At 43.5% G+C, this 17,426-nt stretch overlaps 1 protein-coding gene across 2 annotated transcripts in view; it reads left to right on the top strand.

Annotated features, from left to right (window-relative positions):
• The window catches only part of sema4ab (sema domain, immunoglobulin domain (Ig), transmembrane domain (TM) and short cytoplasmic domain, (semaphorin) 4Ab), a 70,351-nt gene extending 53,652 nt beyond the window's left edge, over positions 1–16,699 (top strand). For both annotated transcript variants that reach the window (XM_035993091.1, XM_031278595.2), the window contains 2 exons: positions 4,338–4,432; positions 14,921–16,699. In XM_035993091.1, coding sequence (XP_035848984.1) covers positions 4,338–4,432; positions 14,921–15,732 — 907 coding nt within the window. In that variant the 3' untranslated portion in view covers positions 15,733–16,699. The remainder of the gene's footprint in view (positions 1–4,337; positions 4,433–14,920) is intronic.
• The last annotated feature ends 727 nt before the right edge of the window (positions 16,700–17,426 follow it).

The following is a 17,426-nucleotide window of genomic DNA, read 5'->3' as shown; positions in this document are numbered from 1 at the left end:
CCGCCACGACTGTGTGATCATTGTCTACCCCCCCGCCCCCTCCGATGCCTGGAGGGGCGACGGGCAGAGGTCTGGCCCCGTTGTGGAAAGCGAGGGGGCTGGGCAGGATCAGGCTGCTGAAATCGCCCAGAGCGTCGCGTCACCTGCTGGACGGCTGGCTGTGGTACTGCTGCAATTCTGGATGAACAGGGCCTCTGGCCACTGGGGTATTCACGGCGCAGACTTGCAAACTGCCGTCTTGCTTGTGTAACCTGTACACTACGCTCCAGAGCCTGTTGTGCTGCAGGGCCAAACAGTTCCCCAGGAACAACCGGAAGGGAACGGAGTGCCCTTCTGCATGGCTCCGAAAGCGGGGACTGCTCCAGCCATATCTGGCGTCGAGCGAGGGTCAGTGAGGACATAAGCCGTCCTAGCTCCCTGCTCATGTAGGCAAATGCCTGCAGGGAGGCATCACTTAACCTCTGAATAGACGGGTCTGCATCTGAGTCCTGTATTGACTGGGACAGGGCCAGGATGAGGTGGGACATAGAATTTCCAATACGTCCCATACGTGCCGCCGTGTCATAGCTCCTGACGATGGAATCATCAGTCAAGCGGCACTGCGGCCGGGGACAGCAAGCGTCGGGCCTGAGTGCTTCGTCAGGTGACCGCACAAGGGCCGCAACAGCCGGCTCTACATTGGGCATATTGCCTAATCCGTAGCTGGACGCATCCGCCATGTTCGCCAATGCCCTACAGTCACTCGGAAGGTGAGAGAGACGTCTGGGGTCTGCCCAGCACCTTTGAAGCTCCTCAATGTATGGAGCTGATGGTGTGTCACAGAGAGCTGTTGACTGAGGAGGCGTCTTAAAAAATGCACTCTGAGGAGGTACTATGACCGGTGCCTCATCTAACCCAAGACGCGCTAGTGCCACCTTCAAAACAGGCCTGACCGATGTCTGGCTGCTCTCTGAGCCTTCCCTATCATTGCCTGTTTCCCGAGAGCCAGGACGAGAGCAGCTGAAAGCCTGGCCTGCCCCGTCATCACCCACCCCCTCTACATACTCCACTTGGCCAAGAGTTAAGCTCTCCGAAGCCCTAGTAGAGAGGACATCGTCCTCCTGGCTTTCGAATGCCGGTGATAATACTGGAGGCGGTGGTGACCGTCGTTGGGCTGTAGCGAGACCACTACCTGCCCCTGCCCCTGAAGGCTGTAATGTCTGAAGGAGAGCCTTAATCTGTGCAAATTCAGACGTCAAACTGTCCACTTTTTGTGACAGGGCAACCTTTTTACGTTTGGCTGTACCAGGATTTTCACATTTCTCAGTCCGTCTACGCTTGTGAGGACTTGGGGGTGGAGGACTGTCCCTGTGTGGCGGAGGCCGCTGAGGCCCAGTGGTCCTCCCTAGCTGAGCCAGTCTGGCTGACCGCACCGCCAGGCTTAGGCACGCACAATTCATGCACGCCAGCTCAGTTAGCCCCTGCCGTAGGTGGTCAATGCCCAGGCAGGAAGGACATCTGTCATGGCCATCATCTGGCTCAAGAGGGGCCCGGCAGTCAGCACAGGTCATAAACATTGTCACTGACTGTCTAGCTGCGCCTTCACTCATGCTGCAAGCAGGCAGCCTGCACCGTGGTTAAGCGTGTCACACTGTCCCAGGTGCAGTTACTGTTGACAGTGACGCTACAATGTAGACAATCCCTGCTGTCTTAAGGCGAAAATAACTTAATGCCACTATATAACATAGCGCCGTCTGGAGCGAACACACTCCAGTGCAGCAATGAATGTCAAAAAACAGAGTATCTCCTTTTGCCGTGAAACGGGATATGCGGAGCGGTCGTGAGGGGTCCGAGCGAGCACACTCATGCACCACGATTGTCAAACAAAGGAAGACCTATTTAACCAGAGCAGCGGCAAAAAGGCCGCTTCTGAAACAACTCAATTACGGGGTGGCTACGCTACGAGCACGCGCCGCCGACGCCAACCTTATCTGACGCTATACCGTCTTAACAAAGAAAAAAGCTGAGCCTAAATGGCCAGCAGCGCAACAGCGTTAACAACTACAATAATAACAATAACTAGTAAATGATACTCACCGCGCCATTAACTTATGAGCGCGTACCCAACAACTGAAAAAACAAAAACAAACCTCCGACTCCTTGCTCTTACTGACCGGGAGAATTTGAACGAACGCAGTCAAAGCGAGACCACTACTGCATTCCATTACAAAAAAAGAAAGTTTGCAGGAGGGACTCTCCCCGTATCTTCGCCCTTCTCAGGAACGGCGTGAACACCGACACAGCTGACTACAAGCCGGCCAAGCGGCGTGGCCGTAACACAACTTTAACTCCTTCACAAAAATCGGTCTTACCTTATGTAATGAGTGCAATCGTGTCAAGGTGGCTAGTCGCAGTCTTTTGGAGGGCGTAAATTCACAGCTCCAACCCGTTTGGGTAACAAGACTTCCAGCGACGCCAAACCCTGTCTGAAACTCGAAAACCTGCTTACCAACGCGAGAAGATGCAAGAGGTCACTTCCTGGGTGGGCCTGCCCTTTGTGCATACACAGGGCATACGTCACCCAGGTCACAGGTGACTTTGTTGATACAAACACTCGACCTGCACATGCATGCGATGGATATCCAGGTGCTGAAAGCACCGCCTCTGGCGGTCAGTAGAAACGAAATAGAACTAGGGTTACCATCTAGACACGCCGTTGTTCATGCAACATTATGGGTGTGTTTGATTTGGACTACTGAGCGTGCTTGTTTTAAACCATCAATTAATAAGGATAGATGCAACCTTTTAATGGTTAAGACTATATATATATTATGGCTGTCAGCGTTAATGCGATTAATTTTTTTTAATCGCATGCCAGCTTTTATTAATTTATTTTACACTTCATTCGGCTTTGCATCGTGCCTAACAGGCTACTATTTTGACCCTTTGCAGCACCGTTACTTATCATCAAGCTGCCACTTCCTTGTAACACATGGCAGGCATGATGGAGAAAGACAGCAGCAATGAAATCCTGAATGGCGCTTTTTAGTTTCCAAAACTCCCGAACAGCTCGTAGACAAGTCGAAAGCCATATGCACATTGTGTAAAGCCGAATTAAAATATCACCGAAGCACGTCAAGCTTGAGCTACCACCTACGGAGCTAAGCATAGTAGTACAGATAACGTGATTCTACCCGCTAGCATGCTACCCACTCAGGCAAAGCACAATTTTGGAGAGTGCTACTTGCCGACCTGTGGATGAAACCAAATCCCAAAAAATTGCTACAGCTCTTGCGAAACGGGTGGCAACTAACTGCAGACCTGTCAGCATCGTAGAGGACTCAGGTCTTAAAGACGTACTACGGTTGGCATGTTCTGTCCTGTCTCGTTGCCGTCGAGGGGGACAGTAGTTTTCATGGATACACAGCCTGTATGACACGGAGAAAGCAGCCCAACTGGAACAGCTGCAAAGTGCTGCAAACGCTGTCTCATTAATCGGTGATCACTGGACGTCAGTGAGTAATCAACATTATTTAGGAGTTACTGAACACTATATTGACTCTAGTAAGGATAGGGATTTTTAGTTTTTTAGTTAGGTACTTGGAGGAATTGTGCAATAATGACAGATTCACACATTTTTCTTTTGTTTACAGTAAATAAATAATTACAAATCTTAAAATCAAGTTCATAAAGTAACTTTCTTTGCATTCATTTGATTCCCAATCAAGATACACTGGTAAAAATTGCTTTCGATTGTTAATATATACTTAAAAACTGTTCTGAAATGCAAAATAATAGAATTTTAATCATGTGATAAAATATGCGATTAATCGCGATTAACTATAGAAATTCAGCGATTAATCGCGATAAAAAATTTGTTTGACAGCCCTAATATATATATATATATACATTTGTATAATTATGGCCCCTGTATTTTAAGGAAGAACATTTATTTATTTACAATACATTATTCATTCACAAGAAAATTGGTGTCCTTAAAAGGTTGGATTTTTCCTCATTTTCTAATTAAGGCATTAAGATCAATTTCCAAAAGATGATTTTTTTTTTATTCCTCTTTTTAGTCAACTTTAGCATGGGTATGAATACTTATGAGCAGCACTGTATATGCTACTGGATGTGTGTATGTATGTGCTGCTGGATGTTTTGTTAAAAAACTCTTCTCATTTTAGGCAATTACACACACACACACACACACACACACACACACACACACACACACAGAAGGAAACAAAACAAATATGCCAATAAACTATAAAATAGGAAATGGAACTGCTGATGGCCTTTTAATATGACAGTTGTACCAGCATTCTTTGTTGACTGTAGTTCTCCCTCCTCAGAGGCCAGGACACAGAAAAAGGGAATGTTGAAGAGGCATGCAACAGTGTTTCATTTACACATAGAGCCAGATTTGGTCCAAACAAACTGCCTGCAGGTAAGTGTCACTTATTTCAATTGCTTTGCTTTGCTAAAGCTGGTTACATACTCCATAAAAGAAATATTGACATTTACAGGATTAATGCTAGACATGTTTATCGTAGCAAAATGTATTATTAAAAATGGCAGTAAGAGCTCACGATATACCTGTTTTTACTATCCAAACAGCTTGCCTGCTTACTTTTTATCTGTTTCAATATTGGATCCATTAACATGCTGTTTTAATATAGACTTTTCTACGTTTCACTCTGTTGTTAGAACATACATTACACTTGAGCTTAGATCGGGCCCAAAAAATCAAGCCCGACCCTACCCGAGCCCGTGCACGTTGCGTCCGAGCCCGGCCCGGCCCGACACATGAGACACACGACAACCAAGCCCGATTTAAACCCGACAATTTTTTAATACGTGGGCCGTTACAACTGACGTTCTCAACTACAATTCCGAGTTGTTTGAACCAGAGAAATCTGTTTAGAATTATCTTAATAAATACAGGTAATGCAACAAGGACGAAGCTGTTTGTTTATTCAGAATGGAATGGATCGCAAATGGATCCGAATGAAGAAACGTAAAAGAAAACTCGACCCTAGCTCCCTCAGCCGAATAGTGTGGGTAACAGATCAAGGCCCCTGGAACCATATAGGAGACTTTCTTGTCTCGATCACCTAATTAATACTGTCCTTCGGCACAGTCTGCATGCTGACGCACTGGCCGTGAACAGTGCTGCAGATGGGGGAGACATAATTTAGCACAGTTTACCTCACACTCAAGTCAGTGCAGGACATACACCCAAAGCTACGGGAGAAGCTGGAGAGGCATAGCTTTCTCCCCACCGAATAAGGCTAATAAAGTAATGATTAAAAAAACACAAATGCTTGATCAAGGGCCCTGCCCGGCCCGAGGATAGCGGCGGAAAATATCGTCCGGTTCGGGCTCGGGCAGAGAATCTAAACTCTACATTACACACAGTACCTATACATGCACAAATGGAGAGATGTCAGAGTGAGGGAGCTGCAGCTGTCGATAGACAGGCGCCCCAAGCAGTTGGGTGTTTGGTGCCTTGCTCAAGAGCACCATGGCAGGTGAACTGGCACCTCTCCAGCTACCAGTCCACCACCGTACTTTGGTCCGTATGGGGACTTGAACCAGCGACCCTCCGGTTCCCAACCCAACTCCCTACAGACTGAGCTATTGCCACCCAAAAGAGAAGATAAGAACTTAGACATTTCGAAAACCAGTGGAAAAGCTGTGTAATGGAGACACTGTTTCTAAATTACCTCCAACACATCTTTGACATTTCTGTTCAGACACTGATAATTCACAATGTCTGGCGTGTAAGCTATGGCTTATGACAGATATCGTATATGGGCCAATTTATCAGGGTTTTTCCTGGCTCAGAATGGGCTTTGGGGTGACCCTTATGGGGGATCTGTGGGTCCTCCCCCAGGAAATTTTGAGCATCAAAGACTTAATTTCCTGCATTCTGATACATTTTTAGGCACCAAGGAAAACACAAAATTCTGCTGGCAGGTTATAATTCAAAATATAAAATACAATGGAATACTATGTATTAAAAATATGAAAGATGAATACATCTACTGTCCAGTATAGTCAGCAGAATTTTTTGTTGTATATACTGTATAAGCAAAGGAATGAAATGCTGACTGACAAGTAGTAGGATATTATTTTAAAAGATGCTACCTGAATCAAACCAACTGTATATTTCATGTATATTGAGGATTTTGGAATTCATGTTGAAAATTTTGGACACCGATGTCCATTTGTGTAACATTTAACTTGTAGTCATGTGCATTCATGAGGCATGTTGAATGGATTTCTTAAATATTACTCAACATTGACACTTATGCAAAACCAGTACATAAACAATAACTACAGAGAATGGTTAATGACGTTTAATAGGTTTTATTGAATGTATTTAACAATATTATTGCAGAGGGATTGCTGTGATTTATTGCTTATATTAGTGGAAACACGAAAGCAACATGTCATCATCTTCCGGAAACCACAGAAAAAGGTACACACTTCTTCTTCTTCTTCTTCTTATTCTTCTTCTTATTCTTATTATTATTACAGTCCTGAATCAGGAAGTCCTGTCTCTCATATACCTCCACTTCCTCCTGCTGCAGTACTTCTAGCTCATCATCCAAGTGCACAGCCACATTGGTCTCCTGTGTGACCGAAGATGTGTCCCAATCAGCTAGGCTTACCATAGTGACCATCTCCTTAAGAGAGACTTGTGGCGAAGCCTTCCTCTCCTCCAAGAGTCCCTTTTCCAGCTCCTCAGAGGAAAAGGCCTTAAGAGAAGCCTTCCTCTTCTCCAGAAGTCCCTCTTCCTGCTGAAGGTGAGCCTGGCTGGATGCACCAAACTGCACTTTGTGGTCCATATTCTGCACGGCACAGTCTTGAACCAGGGTTTTTCCTTTCCTGTATGTGTCCTCAGTCACATCATTTGGCATAAAATCTACCTCTTTATCCAGAGAGATCCGTGGAGAAGCCTCCCTTTCCCCCACAAAGTCTTCTTCCAGTTGAAGGTGAGCCTGGCTGGATGCAGCAAACTGCTCTTCATGGTTCATATTCTGGACGGCAGAGTCCTGAACCAGGGTTTCCTCTTTTCTGTATGTGTCCTTAGTCATATTTTTTGTTTGTGTCAACCTCATCATCCAGAGAGACTTGTGCAGAAATTTTCCTCTCTTCCATGATTCTCATGTCCAGCTCCTCTGAGGAAGTGATCTCAAGAAAAGCCTTCCTTTCCTCCAGAAGTCCCTCTTTCCTCTTTTCTGTATGTGTCCTCAGTCATATCATTTGGGAAAGTGTCAACCTCTTTGTCCAGAGCAACTTGTGGAGAAGCCTCCCTCTCCTCCATGAGTCCCTCTTCCAGCTCCTCCAAAGGAGAGACATCCAGAGAAGTCTCCCTCTTCTCCAGAAGTCCATCTACCAGTTGAAGGTGAGCCTGGCTGGATACATCCATCTGCTCGTCATTGTCTATATTGTGGACGACAGAGTCCTGAACCAGGGTTGCCTCTTTTCTGTATGTGTCCTCTGATGCATCTTTTGGCATAAAGTCTACCTCTTTATCCAGAGTGACCCGTGGAGAGCCCTCCCTCTCCTCTACGAGTCCATCTTTAATCTGGAAGTGAGCCTGGATGCATCAGTCTGCACTTCATGGTCCATATCCTGGATGGCAGAGATGACGCCCTCTGTAGCATTGTAATAGTTTTAATCATAGTCCATCAGCTTGAAGGACTTCCAAACTGAGAGAGGCAGGGAAATGCTGAGTTAGTCAGCAGTTTGCCAATCTCAGCACTGGCAGCTTCACTCTTGTTTTCCCGCTCTGGTTCCTCCAGGAGGAACTTGAAAGCAGTCCACCACCTCTGGAACCAGCGCCGCAGCACTCTGTTCAAGCTCCAAGAGCTCTACTGGTTTGGGCTTGCGAGCCAGCCAAAGAGTAGTAGGCTAACGTTAACGTTTTAAGTGGATGGCGAGCGTGAGACGCCGAAATGGATGCCAATAAGATTCTGAATGGAAAGTTTACTTTTAAAAAGTTGCCAAATGGTTCCATTGACAAGACCAAAGTGATCTGTGTGTTTTGTCGTTGTGAACTGAGCTATCATCGCAGCACATCCAGTCTGAAATACCACTGATGGCCAAGCACACAGCTGATGCGAATTATCCGCCCCCTCATCAAAGCCAGGCGACAAAAGCACAAAGCAAGCCGATCCACTTTTCCATGTTGCTAAGAGCATTAAAATGAGAAAAAATAATTGGACAAAAAGAAATCTAGGGACATTTAGAATAGATAAAAATGTGTGAGTAATTGCGAGTTAACTATGACATTAATGTGATTAATCACGATTAAATATTTTAATCGCTTGACAGCACTACTATAAACCTCTTTGGGGGGCGCCAAAACTTTCTCTATGCAGGAAAAACTGATTTATATAATTATAGTATATATTTATATAGATTCTAATACCCGTATTGTTAAGCTCACAGCAGAAAATGCAACAACAGCTGCAAGATTTTTAGTTTCTCTTCAAAACTTGCCACTGTCATTACTGTGGTTTGCTGTCTGTTGCTGACCTTAATCCACATGCTGATATACTGTTAAGCCCATTGTTCATGGTCAAACTGCATCTTAAGAGTGCAATAGCGCTTCTCTACAGCCTTGTAATTCATTGTATTTTTGTAAAATGTAATTTCCAATTCAGTGCAAATACAGTAAGTGTTGCTTCACAATGTAGATTTATTAGAACAGTTAACAACATCTTTACAACAACACAATTATGTTTAACAATATCAATCTATTTTTTGTGCAAATGTTTACAGATATCCAAACCTTGAACTTAAATGAAAGAGTAAATAAAAATGTGTATAATATTTCATATTATTTATCCTATTCCCTTTCAGTCGTGAGCTTTGTATATTTACTATCCTACTTTCGATGATAAAGGCATAATGGGTCACTAGTAAAAGTGGTTATATTTTAACTAATCTGATCATGTTTGCTTGTTCACACAACAACACGCAACAGCTTACCTATGCCTTCCACACTGACAACAGCTATCCCTTGCACACTACTAGGTCTGCTTCTGACACTAAATCCATTTTTTTAAATTATCATAATTCTCAGCACAAATCTCCCCTTTTTACAAAGCTTTCTGATCAAGTCAAGACATTAGTTTCATTAATGTAGTGCCGAAAAAATTATCTCAGGGCATTTTTCATATAGAGCAGGTCTACACCATACTCTTCATTAATATTCATTCTAGTTCTTATAATATTCACTCAATGAGCAATCCTACTTGCCCACCCTGGAGTTATGGGCTCGTGGCTGGTAGATTGGTACTGGCTCTTTATTGTCACTGTTTGCATCAGTCAGCTGCTGAGGAGCTACAAGAAAACGTTTAATTCATAAACATGAACGGTGGTCTGCAGGCAATGTTGTATTGTGTTTTCCACGACCGCTAGCATCCTGTTTAGTTGAGCTTACCCATCGCATCGTCTTCATTTGGCGTTTCACTCTTCTGGTTTTAATGAAAAGGTTTCTCAGTTTAACACATCTGGCCGCGTCACTTTCTAGAACTTTCCTTTTTTAATTGTCGTCTTTTCAGTGCCGTTTTGCGCACATGTCGCGGTCGCATCCTTCAGCACCATTGACTGAACTGTAAGAGGTTACGGTTTGTTTGTTTTTTGAGCAAGGTGCCGCAGCCGCCATCAGAGGTGTCAAAATATATTGATGTCATAATAACCAGACGGCACTGTGCAAGGTGGTCTGCTAGAAAAAATAAAAAATAAAAAGAGTGACTGTGGGCTGCAAGTGCAGGCAGCATAGCGACAGAATCCATGACATATTAATCTGTGATTGGGGAGCAATGCATAAAAATTAGCCTTAGGTGCTAGAAATGGGAGGGGTTTTCACGTCATATTCAGCAGGACAGCTACATCACATACTCCAGTCCATGTGTATACCAACAGAACTAATGTTTTGTAGCTACTTGAATCTGTCATTGTACAGTAGGGAGAGACAAACAAAGCTTATTTTATGATAATTTCGCAGTGATTACGTTTTAAAGCACAAATAAATAACCAACACTTCTCAGATGATTTGTGCAGACTTATTTCTCCTCCTCTGCATATTTATTGCAGCAGCTGGAAAAGGTAGTAGGTTACACTAGTATTGATTTTTGACTATTTCAAGACGAGGGGAGAACATTTAAAGTAAAGTTGGCCTTTGCTCTTGGCTTCACGACTCATTTTTTTTAAAAGACAGAGAAAAAAAGAGAGATTTGCGCTTCCCAGCAGCCGCACTGAACTCCAGGCTGCAGACGGGTGTCTCCTGCCAGAGAGAGGAAGTAAGAGCAGCGGTGCAGAGAGAATTAAACAAAACTTATTTTCATACGTTTACGTTCTAACGCTGTTGTTGTTTTGCCTGTAAAACTCAGCTACCACTCTGCAAAAGGCGGACTACTGAACATCCGGGCACCCACTGCCAGCGGACTGTTCGGAAATTAATTGAACTTTTCCGCTCTGCTGTTGTTGAAGCTGCCTGTGAAAATCCTTTTTTTATACAGTCTATGGTGAAAACCCAGCATAAAGCACAGTGAGACAAAATTTATGTTGTTTTTCAAAGTGTGCGCGGACTGCCCCACTGTCATTTCCAATCAATCACATAATTTGTCCCGCCCCAGTTGTTAGCGACCCAGGTCGTGCGCAATTCACATTGAAATCGATCCTAGTCTACCCTGATAAAACCCACCTGGCGACCTGGGTCGTGGAGCTGAGTTGATCGAGGAGGTTTACCCCATTCAAACACACAGTCGAACAGGGTAAAACCCTGTTTGAGCCATCGGTGTGAAAGGGGTATACGTGACTGTCCATCGATCTCTTCCGCCAAGGAAACTTGTGTATTCATTTTTATGTAAGCACACTATGGGCCCTATTTTAACGATCTGAAACGCAAGTAGCTTTGAGGGCGGATCTTGGGCGCTGTTGCTATTATACCGGCGGGATAAATGACTCTTGCGCCCGACGCAAATCTAAAATGGGTTGGTCTGAAGTAGCTACATTACTCATAGGTGTGGTTTGGGCATAACGTGCAATAAACCAATCAGAGCGTTGTCTCACATTCCCTTTATAAGCAGGCGTGCTTGTTCCATGGCAGATTGCTATTATAATGGCGGATTTGCTAGGCGCACGCTCTTAATACATCCATGGGTGCACGCCAGGAGCGGTTCACAGCCGAGGAGACCGACGTTTGCTATTGATTTTTTTTTTTGACAAAATGTAAATAAAGAAATGTCACAAAAACATACTTTCCAATGTTTTGGGCTCACTCTCACTGAATCACGAGGTTATGAATGCATGGTGATATTTTTGCAAAGACGAGATTACCTCATTATTTATATATATATATATATATATATATATATATATATATATATATATATATACAGCTCTTCTGTCTCTCCTCTCCCGTGCTGCTGCTGGGGCATTTGGGTTAAGTGGCATCGGCACATGCAGTTCAACATCACATCTCCTTAAGTCCTCTAATATTTCCTCATTTATGTCATCAACACGGAATTTCATGGAAATGTGTAAAACAAGGTCATATTTTTCCTTGTATTTATGTATGGTTTGCAAAAATGGTAACTGCTGGGTCTGTGAGATGAGAGAAGCAAAGACACTTATTGGCTAACGTTCTATCAACATATCTGTTCAAATACAAATATAAATGATCTATTAATGTTTTCAGTTAATTTAATGGTGTAAAACTAAAGTGTAAATTCTTACCTTTCTAACGGTATATAGTTTTAACTGTTTACTTTAGCTTTTACTTTACAAGAGCTGGCTAAAGTACGCTATCAACGGTGAATTAGCCGTGCGCTACCCTTGGCCATAACCGGACACCCCTATCTCCTCGCTGTAAACACTGACCGTTGCTGGTTATTCGGGGGGTATTAAGTCCCATCAATGCTGTTAAAACTACCGGATCGTACTTCCGTCCTTCACAATAAAATGACATGCTTCAACAACATGAACTATGCAATAAAACCTCCTTAATTTCCAGTACAGTAAAAATAGAAACTTTTTAGAGGAAAAGATCATCGCCTGAGCGTTCTTACTTCTTTTCCTCATCAAAGTAACTTTCATATACTAATTAGACATCTAAATGTCCATATACATATAGGAACATTCATACGTAGTTGTTAGATGGGTATAGATCAATTCTGCTAACATTTTTGGTGATGATCGGAAACGTAAAGTACTGCCAAAAGACCGGAAAGTGCGTCAGGTCGAAAGTGTATGAATATGGCCAATAGCGAGTGGTGTCCGAACGTGGACACAGTGACGCTAGGCTAACGTTATGAAAGGGGCTAGCTTAATTAGCTAGAGTAGCCTACCAAAAGTTATTACCTGTTCATCGGTAGCTGTTGGTGCATCTGGACAGACGGATGGAACCACATTCATTGTCAGTGACTTATGGTCCTTTAGATTGTGGGGTTTTTCAAAGTCGTCTGGTCTAAAATGATCATTACAAATTTGCAACTTGAGTAGAGTCTAGTCTGGTGTCTTGATGCCCAAGCCAGCAGCAAGAAGCCACAGTTAGTTCCTTTCTGGATCTCAGAATGGAAATTTGTGGAAAATTTGTGGTGCCCATCTGTTTGATTTATTTTTACAATTTCTAAATGCACACTGAAACACCATATTGTCTAGTCCTTAGTTTCCAATCCAATGCTTCAATACCAATGTACTAGGTGTCCCGACTGGATTGCGCTTCTCTGTTTACTTTTTGGCACAATTAACCGGAGCAAAATAAAATTCCGCCGCTGCTGAGAAACTAGTCTCTCAAAATGTAATGCGATCATTGAGATGCAAGGATAGTTTTATTTCTAACATTATTCTATCAACACAGACATTTACATCGATAGTCTGGCGTTATAATTTATTTGCTCGGGTGTACTGTGGAGTGGGTAAGACTGTTGACTTGCGCTAGCCTAGCACCACTCTGCAACTGGAAGGAATGGATGAAAAGTGTTGAAAACGGTCTCCACTGATAAATAACACACTGACTAACTTGGAAATGAGGTCCTATGTCCAAAATTCTGAACCACCCCTTTAACATTTTATTAAAGCAGCCATATTATGCTCATTTTCAGGTTCATACTTGTATTTTAAGGTTGTACCAGAATAGGTTTACATGGTTTAATTTTCAAAAAAACATATTTTTGTTGTACTGCAGTGCTCTCTCTCACTGCTGCAGATCCTCTTTTCAGCTGGTCTGTTTTAGCTACAGAGTGAGACCTCTTTTCTTCTTCTTCTTCTGTACTATCTTTGATTGCACTTGCACATGCGCAGTAGCTCAGATGTAGATCATGTCAGCTAGCTAGCTCCATAAACAGTAAAAGAAAGGCTGTTTCTACAACTTCGGTCAGTTACAAGGCAGGATTAGCTGGGAGACTTCTAAATGAGGGCGCACATGTAAGTAGTTCTTTTGTAGATTATGGTGAACTTGTGTGTGTTGTAGCAGTGCTTTGCTATTGAGAACGAGGTAGCATGCTAGCGTTAGCATGCTAACGCTAATGCTACGAGCTAATGGTTGCGGTTAGCCTGCTCGTTTCGGCTTGTGACGTCACAAGCCGTGCCGATTTTGAACAGCTCACCCGGAGACTGAAGGCAGGACACATTCAGAAACTGTATCTCACTCTAAACAGCATGGATGGATTTTTTTCAAAGTTTGTATGTGTGTGGAAGCACCAGAGACACAAAAGAACACCCCAAAAAAAGTGTTTTTTTCATAATATGGGCACTTTAACAAAAAATGCGTTAGAACACGTTCATCTTGAGGACGAGTTCGTTCAGAATCAGCTACATATAGCAGGTCGACTGACTCGATTTCCTTCTCGTACATTCCCGTAACGTCACAGTGCATTTCCCCATTGAAGCCTGGCGTCCATGGACTTCAATGGGGCTGCTTTAAACAGTTTTTTTCAGTGCTTAGAAACTAGACGGTCATTGGATAAATGCTGCGATTATTTCCCGCTCACGGACGCTCGGCGTCTCTGGGGGGTCAATGGAGGAGTGGGCTGGCCTGGACTCCGGGCTTCTGCGTGATGATTGGAGGGACTGTTGAAAGCCTGCATCTCCTTTTGATTGACAGCAGTTTTGTACTATAACAGTCTCCGAAGCTATTCGAGCAGAGCTCAGCTCAGTCCCATCGCGGATTTTGCAAGCGTAGTCAAAAGACGAACTGCTGCAGCCTTTTCTTGGTATTTACTTGGCGAAATTGCTAACCAATTTTCATCAGACATTTCATACAATTATACACCACATTCCTTGTTTCAGTTTAACCTAATTTCCACATTTCCTCCTTCGAGTTTAATATCGTTCTGTTAGATCGTTTGTTCATTCATTCATTCATACAGTAGGCTAGGCTAGTGTTGTAGGGGTGAACTAGCCAGCTAGCAAACTGCACACAATGGCAGACAATGCTAATATTGTCGACCTGATTTTGGCAAAGCCATTTGAAAGTCTTCCTTACGAGGAGAAACTTAGAATTAAACAGCAGGGCATATCAACACCTAAGATTGATTTAGTGCAAAAGATAGGGCAAAGTAACAGGTCTTTTCAGCTCTCCTGGTATGACAAAGTTAGCTGGCTGACAAAGAAAATGTACTGCTGGCCATGCCTCTTGATGAAACCATTTCACGGATATTATAAATTATTATTATAATAATTATAGTATATATTATTATAAATAAATGGACAATTTTTATGATGTAGGCCGAAAATGAGCTTCCCCTCTTTGAAAGACCAGCAGCCGCCACTGATGTTTTCCTTAATGTCAGCAGATTCTTTGGCAACTTAGATTGCTGTTGGCAGTTTTTTCATATTTGATTATGCTGAGTAGAGGGGTTATGAAGGGTCTCTGTGTATTGTTTTTTTGTGTGAATAATCTGTATATCAGCCTTATGTCCTGCAGGTGAGCTGGTGACAGTGTCTCTGAATGAAGTGGTACGGCTGCAGTGTCCCGCAGCGTCGCAGCTCTCAAAGCAGCTGTGGGAGCGTCCCAACAGCCGGCTGTCCTCAGACCTGTACCTGCACCTAGAAGATGGGAGTCTGAGCTTTGTGGCCACCCCCGCCACACTGGGACACTACCTCTGCCTGTCCACTGAGAATGGCTACCAACAGACTATGGCCATCTATCATGTCAAACAGAAGAGCATCCTCATGGCTCAAACTCCAGGCTACACCTGGCCTCAGACACACCCCATACCCACCACAAAGGCTGGACTGCATGCCTCTGTGGGGACTTGGCCTAAAAGAGCAGACACAAGACAACAAGAGACTGAGCCAACACAGTCCAGCTGGGACACTCAGGTCACCACCAGACAGCGGGACAGAAATGTGACTTTTCGGACAGAGGAATCTAGGCAGAAAGAGGCAGAGTTTCGGGATGGGGAGCTCCTGCTGTTGGCCCGAGGCCCCTGCTACCTAAAGGAGCTTGTGGTTGTGTCAGTTCTGCTAGTTCTCTGCCTCAGTCTGCTAATCACAATGCTTCTGTATGTCATCAGACAACGCTGCCGCAGCCGAACAGCCCCACAGGCAGGAACTCCAACCAGACACTCTGACAGAAGGACTCCTGTGGAGCAGGAGGCCCTCAGGGGCGTTCTGAGCAAACGCAACGGACAAGCCCTGCACAGCGGACAGGCCAGTAGGTTAGTTTGTAATGGGGCACTCACAGGTTCTAATGGGCATTTGCCCAACACCCCCATCTGAACAGTCTGTTACATATGAGATTAGAGGTGAGAGGAGGCCATCCCAGCTACCAGATTCACCATGGTGACTGTCAGTCACCCCAGTGCATGGTTTTGTTTGCACAGTCAGTGACACGGTACACTGTGGACTCTGATCCTGATCGGTAAGATTTGAATCTAATAGGATGAAAGTCAATCTTCCTGTGGTACTTAAATGGAGACACATGACTGTGAAGATGGGACTTTTTTGTTGTTGCCAGACACTGAAACACATTGACTGTTATGTTCTGAATGTTCTATGTGTGTTGTTACTTATTAGATAGTATCACTTGACACAGAAAGGTACAAGCTGGTCCAGTACAGCTGGTTCTTTAAGTATTTTTATAGACTAGTCAGTGTTTTATGTTAAGCCAGTGACCACTTAATTGTATTTTCAAGTGTTTATTTAAAACACACATAAACAGAATGTTAGATTTTCAAAAGTCCTCTCTTGTTTCGAGTAGAGTCTGGGCCTGTGTTCATCAAACATCTCAGAATCACATATTTTACATACATGCAGACCAGACATGGCTGTGTATGCAACTCTGCTAAATCTTTTGGAGGAAACTGATACCTAGGTTATGTTTAGTGGCCAGGTTTTCCCAAGTCCAGTAAGTATGAGGTTCTGTAACAATAGTAGGTGCTCAGAGTGGATGACCATACCGAATGTATCTGTACTACATAAAAAGGCAACAGAGGTCAGGCCAGTAGGCTTGTTTCTCTTTTGCTTTTGAGGTGGTATTACACACATAATGTGAATGTGCCTTGGCTACAGTGGACCTAATGCTTTGGTGGAGCTGTTGATCCACTCTCACAGATTTACTGTGCATCATACACACTGGGCCATTTGGACACAACATCAATAAAGATGCAGCCATGACCTGTTACATGATGACACAGTGCTGTCACTCACTGTTTTCACATGCACTTCAATAAAGAGGTTACAGTCGTCTTTCTGCAGTCACGTGATTTTTTATTTTTTTACAAGTTATTAAGGAGAAACCTGAGGTGCTTCTCTTTTGCCTCCTCGTTTCTCCTCGCTCCTTGGTTGACACGAAATTGGTCTGGTCTGCCATCATGAAGGATGTCTCAATTCCCTTATTAGAATTAATTAATAATTCACTTAAAGGGTAACTACCGTTTTCAACCTGGACCCAATTTTCCTATGTTTTTATGTCTAAGTGACTGGGAACAACAATCTTTGAAATTGGTCCAGTATTAAGCAAGAAGTCGGCAGTGGCGAAACAAGTTACAATGTACGTTTTGAGGCAATTGTAATGCTTGTATATACCTTCACAAAAGTGCTTGTTTTGCCACTGACAAGCTCAGATTAATATTTTAAGTGTCTGACAACATTATGGAAAGGATTTCTAAGGAGGCCGACCTTTCTGTCAAAGAGTAAGATCCTTTTTTTAAACATAAAAACATCCTTGAAATCGCGTTCGCTAAACCCACCAGTCATTTTAGCATCGTAAAATAGACTTCATTCAAAGTCAACAAGAAACAAAATAAAACTATGAAAAGCTGTTTTGGGTTGTCAACTGCAGCGTTCTTGCTTAATACTGGACCAATTTCAAAGATTGTTGTTCCCATCAGTCACTTATACACAAAAACATAGGAAAATAGGTCCAGGTTGAAAAAAAACGGTAGTTGCCCCTTAAGGAGCAACAAGACAAT

Source organism: Sander lucioperca, chromosome 16, assembly GCF_008315115.2.
Source record: "Sander lucioperca isolate FBNREF2018 chromosome 16, SLUC_FBN_1.2, whole genome shotgun sequence".
In the NCBI taxonomy this organism is placed as follows: Eukaryota; Metazoa; Chordata; class Actinopteri; order Perciformes; family Percidae; genus Sander; species Sander lucioperca.
The sequence above is the reverse complement of the archived record's forward strand: the minus strand, read 5'-3'. Positions and strand labels throughout refer to the sequence as shown.